The sequence below is a fragment of the Callospermophilus lateralis genome, chromosome 10 (genome assembly GCF_048772815.1).
Source record: "Callospermophilus lateralis isolate mCalLat2 chromosome 10, mCalLat2.hap1, whole genome shotgun sequence".
In the NCBI taxonomy this organism is placed as follows: domain Eukaryota; kingdom Metazoa; phylum Chordata; class Mammalia; order Rodentia; family Sciuridae; genus Callospermophilus; species Callospermophilus lateralis.
The window spans coordinates 43,802,398-43,814,559 of NC_135314.1; the positions used below are offsets into that span (position 1 = coordinate 43,802,398).

At 44.2% G+C, this 12,162-nt stretch overlaps 1 protein-coding gene across 4 annotated transcripts in view; it reads right to left on the reverse strand.

The window, feature by feature from the left end:
- Masp1 (MBL associated serine protease 1) overlaps window positions 1-11,744 on the reverse strand; it is a 64,650-nt gene extending 52,906 nt beyond the window's left edge. Inside the window, exons 1-2 of one of the 4 annotated variants that reach the window (XM_076869042.2) lie at window positions 11,414-11,744; window positions 5,824-6,055 (exon numbers count right to left, since the gene is read on the reverse strand). In XM_076869042.2, the coding sequence (XP_076725157.1) occupies window positions 5,824-6,055; window positions 11,414-11,418 (237 nt within the window). In that variant the 5' untranslated portion in view covers window positions 11,419-11,744. The other 3 variants (XM_076869041.2, XM_076869044.2, XM_076869043.2) reach the window with 3 other exon arrangements.
- Between the last annotated feature and the right edge of the window lie 418 nt (window positions 11,745-12,162).

The following is a 12,162-nucleotide window of genomic DNA, read 5'->3' on the forward strand; positions in this document are numbered from 1 at the left end:
GTGGAATGCCCCAAAAGTGAGAAACAGATGAGCTGGAGAGACAAGGTGGAGTGATCATGGCAGGAAGGGGGTACAGGGTACATTAATGAACAATGTTTACAACTCTCCATAGGGAGGGACAATCCCTGGGACAGGTTACCTCAGCAACAGGTTGGAGCAGGGGCAGGTTATCTTGATAAGGGTGGAGGAAGGGCTCTGAAGCATTAGCATTTCAATCCCTCAGGGGCAGTCTCCAACTTTCCTGGACCCAAATTGACCTCATTTCTTTGATCCAACCCGATTCACCTATCCGACTGCCTATCTTTAATTCTGGCTTCATTAGTGTTCCCGATCTCCATTGCTGGGAGAGTAGCACTCTGTTTTCCTAACCTGACTGTGAAACCTCTGATTCCTCCTTCTCCCTCACCGGTGCACAGCCAGTCCCTGTGACATTTACCTGCATGGATCTCTGCCTGGGCTTCCACCGTGCCCCTAGATCTCCTGGGGTTCCTTGAAACACATGTTAGGTTCAACTGGCACCTCATTCAATCTATTCAATACACACCCCAACATGACCTTTTCAACGACTCCAATTTCTTTGGCTTTACTCTTTTAACTCTCCTTACCTATTTTTCCAGATCAAAATTCCTCAGACATACCCCTAATTGTGTCACCTGTGTCCTGTCTCCTGCCCCCAAACATTTCATAACTTCTAATTGGATCCTCTAGACTGAAATGCCAAAAGATGCTAGACACAGAGTACAGGTGAGGGAAACAGGCTGCTTTGTGCTATTTAGACAGAAACATACAGCACAGGAAATGCACAGTGATATTCTTCTCAAACAATATCTTCACGGATTTTTTCCTGTCCTCAATCGCTTTCACCTCTTCTGCTTTTTGTAGAGCACTGGGGGAAAATATTTCATGTTCTTCACGGTATGAGAAGCAGGAAAGAGGTGAGGAAGCTTTGGCCTGTGGGAGCTGTCCAGAGTCGGGGACTTACCTACGGGGAGCTGCATCTACTTGGTCCAGCTGTGTTGTCATATGGGACACCATCAGAATTGCCAGATGTAGAGATGCAAAATTTTGTGTGAGATTAGAAATTTTATGTTGACATTATTCATTTTGTTGCTGTTATTGTTTGTTTGTTTTCAAAACATAAAGCCACACAATTCTAGGCTGGTCAATAACATACAAATGAAGGATTAATTCAACCTGTGTATTTGTGAATTTGGGTGTGTGTGCTGAGGCCCACATTTACCAACCATTTCTTAGTCTCTCCCTAGGTGATCTTTCTGGGCTTTTCTCTTGTACCTCCCTAAAACACATCAAAACTGCCTCATTCCATCCTCCATACCATGGTGGCTCTGCTGAGATACCCCATGTAAGGAAGCACACTGTTGAATTCCTATGTATCCTTCAGGACTTAATAGAAGCATCAATTGTTTCTGAAGGCTTTCCTGATCACACAGAAATGACCACTCCCTAATATATATGTTGTCTTATGCCCTTTATGCTGCTTTGTTTGACTTTAATTTATCAATTATGTGATTATCTCATTACATACTATGAAATCAAATTCCTGGAGGGCAGGGCTACCTTAGTTATCCTTGTGGGGACAGTTTGGGTAAAGTGTGCAGCGTAGGATAGGTTTTCAATAGAATGCTTGGATTTCATGATAGAAAATGAAAGGTTTTCAGAGTGGTGCAATCAAAGCAATGTTTAAGAATCCTCTGGATATATGTGAAGCATGGACTAAATCAGATACCTGGTAGACTTTGGGAGGTATTGCAGTAGACTAGGTAAGAAGAATAAGAATTGGAACTAAGGCTAAGTGGGAAGGATGGGAGAAATGTTGATTTCATCAAGGACAGGCTAATAGAATAGTGGCGTTGCATCATAAGAGCATTAAACAGATATCAACTGAATTTATGCACAATGAGAGAGAGAGAGAGAGAGAGAGAGAGAGAGAGAGAGAGAGACACCAAATTAGGTGATCCATGCCCCCTTTTTCAATGAACAGATGCGATGAAGTGAACTTGAAAATGACATGTATGAATCTGCTGTTCTCTTGGGGCTTCTGGTTTCTAAATAATTATGCCTTTTTCTGTAACTAGTGCCCTGCGGCTCCTTTCTAAGTCAACCATTTCATCTGGTGGTCAACCAGAGGAACTGTAGTTTGTTCCATTACAGAAAAATAATGTCCCTTCTTGACATGTTAAAAGATTCTTTTATACTTAGGGGATTTTTAAGCATACATTTGACCATAGGCGGTATTTGCCTTATATTACAACTTAAAATCCTAATCATTCACAAGATGGTAATCCACTAATAAATTCATTAATTTTTTTTTTTTTTAAAAGACTGAGTATCTTAAGATGTAAATTCTAATCCAGGAATGATGCTGGCCAGTGAATTGCTCTTCCCCAGGTTTTGGACATGACGATGATGGAGGTAGACCTTGATTTCTAAGGTCTTAGATGCATAGAATATCAGTGTTAGGTAGACCTTAGACACCATCTGGCCCAACTCCTTGCATTTGACAGAGTAGGAAAGAGTCCCCTCCAGTAGTAGTCATGTGTCCATGGTCAATTAGTACAGAATGACTAGCAGGACCTAGACCTCCCATCCCCACACCAGTGCCTGTGCTCTGCCCTTTGCCTGTAGCACCAGCCAGCTGCGATCATAGGCCTCATCGCTGCACTTCAGAAATCCACAGCAGCAGCCTCATTCCAAGGAAGCAGATAATGCTGTGCAGATGTGCACGTGCCTTGAAGACCGAGGACCGCGGGAAACCAGGCTGGGGAAGAATTTTCATAAATGTGAACATCCCGTCCACAGCCCTGGACTGGGATCCTGTTCTTATTCAAGCTACTGTTGTGCAGTCAGCAGTTCTGCCATGGCCCCTGGGATGGGCCTGGGTGGGAGGGGCAGATGGTGGGCTTGGATTGGGCTGGAAAGGATACCTATGAGCTGGAAGGTCCTTTAAAGTCCACTCCTCAGCTGCAGGGGAATTCAGTCAGGAAGTAAAAAGCCTTAAAACAGGGGATCTAATCCACCAAAGGAAAATCAGTCATATTTAAAATGCCTTTTAAAGGACAGTCGTGGTAGGATATATTTACATGTTCTACTCAAATAATGTGCCACTAAGACATCTTCAGCAGACTCTAAGCTTTAACCAGAGTGTTAATAGCCATGGTACTTTGAGAATTGGCTGCAGTAAACATGGTATTACTGTTTTCTGGGATTATCCTATCTAGGATAATGAGGGCTTAGTGGGTTCATCTGAGAAATTCTGGCAATAAGAATTAAAATTAGAATTCTGGAATTTAAGGTACCTTAGGGATCATCTCATACACCTTCTCATTGACAGGTGATATAACAGAGTTTTGGAGAGTGGTGTTGACTTATCCTGAGTCACATGGCACACTTGCTCATGCTTTTTATTCAAATGGAAAGAGACCACCTTCTCTCTCATTCAAAGCCAGAAAAAGAGCTAGAGCCTGGGGATGGGAAGGAAATTTGAAAAAATGAACAGGTTTCACTATGTGTATAAGATTTCTGGATTAATCCAGAGTTCAGAGGTGGAGAACTACAGTCTCTTCCATTCAATGAGAACTTGACAAGAGCAAAAAATACTCGAGCCACAAGGTCTCAAGGTGCTGCAGAGTAGTGACTGAGGAGGAAGGGCAGCAGAGTGAGCTTCGGGGTCATCTTCACCCTGGGCAACTCCACTTCTGTCTCTTTTCTATATTGGACCCAATTGAAGGGTCATTGGAAGAACATGTTCACTAGGGAGAAAAAATTTTAAAACAACAACAACCTGGGAGTTGATGTGCTTTCAGAGGGCCTCTGCAGCCTGACATTCTGTGAGCTCTTGATTCTTGAGGGAAATTGTTCATGGGTGTGTGAACAAGGACGCAGGGTCCTATCTCCCTGTGAACACCAGTTATCAACTGATGAGGATGCAGCTTCCTACAAAAGGGGAGATCTGCTCATGTTCCCTGGCTGCCAGGGACATGGCTATAGGGAGGCTAGTTCCATGTAAGGAGGGCATTCCAGTAGAATACAAGCCCCCTTCCCAAAGAAGCCAATTTTTCCAAAGGAATTAGACAAATGCATCTGATTCAGAGATGCAAGATCTGTAGGGCACTTCAGGGAGCAGATTAGTCCATGAGTTGCCTCAAATAGATTGCTTCTTTGCAATGCCAAGAGATCATGTTTTCTAGGCTCTTCTTTCTTTATAAGGGACCAGATCTTCTGCATCCTGATAAGGTGATAGTTCCTTGCACAGGGCACCCAAAAAACTGCAGCACCCCACCTGGCAGTGTTCTAGGACAATGTCTGGAGACAGTTTGGGTTGTCATAAGTGCAGAATTCTCTGGCTCAAAATGTCAATAGTGCTGAGATTGAGAACCCCGACGTGCAGCATCAAGGGCTATTTCCTGTGGACTCAGAATATTTAGTTACAGCACCCCACATATAAAATGAATTGAAGAAGGGTGGGGCCACAACGCCTCTTAGTAGGTCTTCCCCATCCTGTGCCCTTGGAAATACCTGTAGTTTCCTGAGGCTTGTGGAGCATGGCTTGTGGACTCTTTGGTGTGGCCAAAAGAGCATAAGATTCAAGGCCATAGAAGGGGACTGGGACCTGCATCTGCCATCCACCAGCTGTGCAATGACTAAATGTGAGTGACTAAAACTTCCTGGGTTTGTTTCTTTGTTGTGAAATAGGAGAGTAGTTACTATCTCATAGGTTTGTTAAAAGGTTTAAATGAGATGATAAGTTCAAAAGCACCTTACCAACTCACTACTTTGCTGTGGATAAAACATTGTCTAATACAAGGCTACCTTTTGCTGAATGACTGTGGGAAAATAAGACTATAAGAATACTAAAAACACATACCATCCACTCTGAAGTTATTTGATGAGAACCTCTCCCAGGAAGCCAGAGAGAGCTTAGAAAGTAGGTTCCTGGGTCTACGCGCCTTTTAAAAGTAGGTACAACTTTAATGAACTTGATCTCTCCGAATACTCTGATCCTCCTCTGCCCCACTTTAAAGTGAGAACATCTCACTCATGGCAATTTTTTATGAGTACTCTCTAGATTCTAGGAAACATTGTTGGATGTTATATCCTCTTCAGCTCTCCCCTAAGACATTTTTAAAATACCCTTCTGATAGCAACTTCCCTTGCTGCCCGTGCCCTTTGCTGGTGAAATGCCAACTCCTTAGCCTGGCACTCAAGACCCTTCATAATTGCACCCTGACCCTGCCTTCCAGCACTGCCTCCTCCTGTGGGCTCCAGCATACCCTGGACTTTTCAATCACTTGATAATTCTTTGGGGGAATTGGGCAATGCTTTCTAATACTTCATCTTCGGGCACAATGATGGCTATGTGTCTGTCTGACTGCTGCTTCCTCAGGGGTCTCTGTTCCTCTTGCCTTGGAACCTTGGAGTGGGAACTAGTGAAGACATTACAGACTGGAGAACAGAATTGTGTGTAAGTGTGCATGCGTGTGTGTGTGTGTAAGGGATTAAAACCAGGGCCTTGGGTTTGCTAGACAAGCGCTCTGCCACTGAACTACACTCTCAACCCTGAGAATAGAAAGAAAACAAAAATGTTGTGTTTGGCTGGCTCACCCAGCACTAGCCCAAGTTTTCCTCATGGTCTTTTCTAGTTCTACCTACTCAGCTTGAACTTGTCACCCCCTACCACCTTCATTCATCACATTGTGTCCTTGTGTGGCCCTGTGAAGGAAGAGACAGTGTCTAACCCACCTAGACTTCTTTAACTCCTAGAGGAGAGCCTGGCCTCAGGAGAGAACACATTGGTGGTCTCACCTTCACGTAGTCATATTCACAAAGGTAGGAAGATTCCAAGTTGAAGTGCATGAAGTAAAGCTTGATCCGAAACCCCTCTGGGACAGTGATATTCCAAGTCACCTCTGAGTCACTGGGATAGGAGTCCGGATAGCCAGGTGACTGGATCTGGCCAAACATGTCATTCAGCTCCACGGTGTGGGACGAAGCCTTCAACAGGGAGAAGCACAGAGCATGACAGAGAAGGAGCCACCTGAAAGACACGAATGTGGTTCCACTTACATTCCTGGACGCAGGGCCCCAGCATTAAACTGGGTCAGCGGCCCGGAGACCGACTCCTCAGCATGTCCCTGCTGTAGATCCCCTCATCTGGGCCTTGCTTACCTCGTCTGTAATATGGGAGGAAGGAGCTAGGTGATTTCTGACGCTGCTTCTAGTTTTGCTCTTTTAAAAGTTTGATAAGAGTATTAAACTTTTCCAGAAAGTACCGTATTATTTTACTATTGAAAAGGTAACCCACATTATTAGGTAAAAGTTGGTCTCATTTCTTCAGTTTGGCTTCCTTTAGGAATCATGAACTCTTTATGCATTTTTCTAAAATGTAAGTAATAATAGCATGGTAATATAGGGATGAGATTTACACTCTGTGGTGGAATTTGGAGACCTTAAACCAATTTAATATTTTGAAAGAAGTGTTGCATTACCAAATCAGTCATGGCATGCAAAATCTTGAATAAAATTGGAATGAGCAAAGGAGTTTCTTTGGTAAGGTTCTAATACAAGGGTTAAAAGCCTCTAATTCATTTCTGTAAGAATCCAGGATAACTGTTGCAAAAAGCAGGAAGGGAAATTCAGTAAAACTCTCAGAACACGCCAAGTGTGGATGGCGCAATAAAGAGGCAGAGTAACCAAGGCTGGTCGAAGCCTAATGGTCAACACTTGCACACCAGCAACTGGCAAATGGTCGCTCCCCACCAACACCCAGGGACTTTGAACTCAAACATCCAAACATGGCTGGACAGCATGTCTTCTCACAGATTACTGCTCTCGTTTCTGATTTCTTTTAGTGGTGATCTCATCCACCAGCTCCCTCAACCTGAAAGGCTGCCATTCCTCCTGCCGTTTATACCACATATAATCGTCACCCAATCTTTTTGACTCTTCTGCCTGTTTTGGAGACCCATCTCTCTTCCTCTCTAGTCAATTCCTTAATTTAAACCCTCTTACCTGGACTATTTCTATAGCATCCTAACTGGTCTTTTGGCCCCCTTATACCATTCAGCAATCTTCTGCCAAAGCTGGTTTCCTATGACATAGATGCCACCATCGTGCTACACTGTGTCTGCAGGTACAACACCTGCCTCGGAATGGCTGACAAGTCCCTTTTGGGTCTGGTGCTGATCTGGCTGTCCAGCCCTCTCTCAGTGCAAGTCAGGCCAACCCCTTCCATGCCTCAGCCCCATGGCACATGCCCTGCTCATTGCTCATCTGCTGATGTCCCATTTTTCCTTCCTGGGCTGTGAATTATCTCTTCATCGCTCCAGATTCCACAGCCCCCTATTGGAGTGACTGCCACACTGCAGTGCTTCAGGCCCAGCCTTTGAAGTTGAGTGTACTTGGGTTCAGTTCCCAAGTCTCCCACTTACCGCTGTGAAAACATGGGCAACTAGTTTCTCTGAGTTCTAGTTTCCACATATGTAAATGAGGATCATTGTCCCTACTTGACAGGATTCATATGAGCATTAGCAATAACATGTGTCAAGGATCCAGGGTAGAGTCTGCTATATATTGTAGATTATAAATGAAAGAAGGAAGGGAGGAAAGAGAGTCTGAGACTGACAGACCAGTCTAAGAATTACAAAAGTCAATGTTGGGAAACTGTGATAGCACTTTTGGATTAGTAGTTTTATCTTTGCTAATCAGGAAGTTGCTTCCTGGGCCAGGACTCCCAGTCACGCATTCAGATGTATATTTGTATATATGCATACAGATGAATTTTTGAGTGGATTCACACAGCAAGAGAAGTACATTCATAGATTATCTGGCTATTTCATGTATTATTTACATAAAAGATAAATAGATAAATATAAAAAGGTCTGCAAGGATAGACACCAAGGTATTATTAGTGGTTGTCGGTGGAATGGAAATAGGAGTGTTTTTAGTTTTGTGTATGCAAAATATTCACATTGGTCTAGAAGGACCATGTGCTATTTTTTCAATAAAAAGAAAATAAAGTAGTATATTTTTTTCCAAGGCTCTTACAATAGCAGCATGTGGGATGCTATTAAGAAAACAAAATATTTTAATCCAATTGCCACTGTCAATATTTTTTTTTACACCAATCTGTGAAGGAAGGACCTCAGAGGCAGTGATCAGGGAAGGCACAGGTCCAAGTTCTACAGTGAATTAGGAAGGCCCATTCCAGAAACTTCAACTTGCAGGGCCCAGGACTCGAGATTTCAAGTGAGGAAACGTACTGTCATTAACAGGGCTGGGAGTTTATGCTCATCCATCCCAAGGAGGGGAGAGTAGATCAACTTGAGGCCCTGCTTTTATTTATCCTACCCATTTTAAGGAAGTGGTGGAACGTCTGCATTTGTTTTCTTGTCTATTACCTGGTGATAATAATGGTTTCTCACAGGCCTGCTGTCCTCAGGAGCTTTGGAACATACTTGGTTAAGTGTCCAGCCCTAGGCAAACATTATTGCTGATTACTCCATCATGCTGCTTCCCAAAAAAGCAGGTGTTAGGCATAAGCTTTGGCTCCCAAACTGGACTTCCCTGCAATAGCGACGACTGATTACGTAAGGCTGAAAGGTCAACTTTCTCTGTGTCTGCTTTTTCCAGACCACATAGAGGAGTGTCTCAGATTCCTCAGGCCGAAATATGTCAAGGGCTGGTGGCTGACTGGCCCGTCTATCCTAGAAGCCCCTTGCCATGTATGGTGGGCAATTGGTCAGTGTGGGAGGAAGGCCTGTTGGCATCTAACACAGTTTCAAACATAACAAAGCAAATATCTCCTTTCACATAATGGGCCTGAGCATATGCTTGCTTGCTTGCTTGCTTTAGGGGCTATAAATCGAAGAATCTAAGTGGCAGATTTCATTCCCCATCACACCCTCTGAATGGTTTTGGCTTCTCATATACCAGGCACCAGCTGTACAATTCCTGACACCTGTTATCTATCCTGTGGCTCATCAAAGAGTTGAGCTACATTTGCTTGAAATGTCAAAAGTAATATACAGAGCTGGGATTTCATGGGCTCCTCCGTGGGTGCAAGCTCTTGGGGATGTGTGAAGATGCCCTTTGGGGATATGACGGAGCAATAGGTGGCACTTTCTAGCCTTGCCACTCACTCCTCTCACTTCAACGTACACAACACCAGGCCTCCCTTTTTAAGTTGAAGAGTTGGAAGGGATTGTTGAGCTCCTTACGCTCCACCCTCATTTGACAGGTGATGAAAAGAATACCCCAAGAGATGTCACATCATGCCCAAGACCATATGGTGAATTTGCTTCAACGAAGAAGGGAATAACAAAGGCTCACAGAAGAAGTTGGGTCCATGCCCATATCATGCCCAGGCAGCTGGCCAAAGCAATTAACCCTGTGAAAAATAATTTTAAAATCCATGGCTTTGGGGAAATTTAAAAACTACTAATGCCTGAGCCCTTCTCCCAGGAGCTTCTGGTTTAATTGGCTTGGGCTGGAGCCTAGGCATGAGCATTTAAAAGCACCACAGGTCATTCTAGTGTGCACAGGACTGAGAGTCTAGAGGAACATAAAAGTAGGGAAAAAATGCTGTCCTCGGGGCCCAAAGAAGATCCAAGTTTGAGATTGGGCCTTTTCCAGATCATCAGTGTGGCTTTGAGAAACTTGCTCAACTGCTTTTATTCTCCCTTATCCATAAACCCTTCATCATCCCCAATCTGTAGTCTAGGTGACACAGTGCACATGAAACTGCCTTGCAACCTCTGAAGTGCTACAAGCATGTGAGGCAAGACCCTCTACAGACTTTTCTAGTGGAGCACTTTTCTAGTCGCTGCTTTGCTATTCAGCAATTGAGTTCAATTCAACAAATATTTATTGAATGCCTAGCAGGAAACAGACATTATGTTAGGTGCTGGTCCTACAGAGATGAAAACACGGATCTCCCTGCTTGTCACAGAAGTCGGCATTTAAATAAGGAGGTACTCCAAAGACAATAGGAGACATCGCTCCAAAGCACAGAACAGAACAAAGGAGGAGATGCTTGCTCTGGGGGATGGAAATCGGAGAAAAGCAAGTGATATTTGAATGGGATCAAACCAACAGATCTTTTAGGTGGAAAATAAGGAGGAGGATTGCTCTAGGTTAAGGGACAAGCATATGCAAAGACACAGGATTGTCAGTGAGTCCTGAATTTTGGTGTAGCTGGGGCATTAGTGGTAGGTAGGGTGGGTTCATTTCCTCGGCAGGTGAATCAGATATGGTTCAAAGTAGATGGGCATAAATACAATTTTGTTTTAGGGGAAAGTATGGAAAATGAAGTTTGATGGCAAGTTCAAAATTACAAAGGATTTAAAAAGAATGAAATGATTGAATTAACATTAAGGTCTTGAGTATCTCTCTGCACTACAAGTAATTGGAATTCAGAGTTATGCAGCCGAAGCCCCTCATTGGCCTGGACTCAGCAAAGTTGCTGGGTGACTTTGCAGAAGAGAAACAGACAGAAACATCCCCCGATTTAGAGAAAAATCAAAGGGAAAAGAGCTATATAGGGACTTATAGAGAGAGAGGTTTTTTTTTTTTTTTTTTTTTTGTATATTTTCACTTTTTTGTATATTTCTAGCAGCAATAACATTTGTAAATAGCAAAACTAATTAGAGTGGTTGGGTTTCCAGACCTGCAGAAAAAAACTTGTAAGGAATGTCTGATAAGGAACATTAAGTAAGATGAGGAATAAGAAAGGTTGAAGAGCTTCAAATCAATTGGAATTTAAAGATTAAAGTCCTGGGCTTCGGAACTCCAAATGATCCTTAAAGAAATTGTGGTATCCCTTTAAGAGCCATTTGGTGCAATTCATAGCCTGATTCATGTCACCAGCTGCCTCTGATTTCAGTGAGAAATGCAGAAATTTATAGGGAACTGTAAAATGGGGACAGGTTTTGAGTTTTCTAAATTGGGGTTTCACAGGAAAACTTCTGAAACCACAGAGCTGGGCTGTGGGAAGCCAGTTTCTTTTCCGGTCAGAACAAATAAACACACAAATACATATCTAACTCTCAAAGTGTTGGGAGAGAGGACTCAACGGTCTTTGCAGAAGAGGAAAAGGAAAAATCAGCCTTGTGGGCAACAGGAGGAGGTCACATTGACCAGTAGGCAGCACCCTGCGCTGGCAGAGGGAGAAATTCGAGCTTCAGCTGCGCCCGCCAGAGCAGGCTTTGCACAAACTCCAGCTTCCCAGGGGCATGTCTCCCGTGCATCCAGCCTCCCCTTCAGTGGAAGAGAACCTCCACCCCGGCCACCCACAGGACATGCAGGTGAGCCTGCCCAGAGAGAGGACGGACCCTCTGGGCCACTTGACACTTGGCTCCCCAAAGGGCACAGTGCCCTCTCCTGCCCTGGTACTCACCTCATTCTCCTGCCTTGCACGCTCCTGACTGCCTGGCCTGGGTCCCCTCTGCCGGACTAGTCTGTGAGATCGTCCCCGGTGTGGTGTCAGCGATGTCTTATCTTTGTTCTGAGGTCCCTGTGTGTCTCTGGAATTGGCTGGCATTCTCCATTCAGGTCACGCCTTCCCCTGCCTGCAACGGATCCCCTCTCCCCCTCTCTCCCTCTGGCTTTTCCTCTCTCCTCTCTCTCTCTCTTTGCTCTCACTGCTCTTCTACACACTCGGAATCTGTCTTCTTCCTTAAGAGATCTGCTCTGCCAGTCCCCTCCTTTATCCTGTGTGGCGGACTCCAGCATTGGAAAGAAAACAACTCAGAGCTCAGATAGGTATTCCCGCTCCCCCCCCCCCCCCCGTCTGTGTGTGTGTGTGTGTGTGTGTGTGTGTAGGAAGAGGGCTGGAGAGGGACAAAGTCTAATTTCTTTTCAGCCTCCCATGCCTGATGTCTAAAATTTTTTTTTTGCTCTTCTTCAGGATATCAGCAAAAGAACATTAATTACACAGAAAGAGCCAACTAAGAAGGCAATGCTAGCATCTACCTTAGGAAGAAAATATGTTGCAGATGCCAAAGCCTCGGACTGTCTGCAAATGACTACAGGTTTTCCTGTGAGCCGAACCCCTAGCAGACAGCATGTGGGAGCACCAAGTTCTGCAGTTAGTTACTTGTCTCTCCCCACTTAAAAGCAATCAGTGCCATTTACCAACTCAGAGTA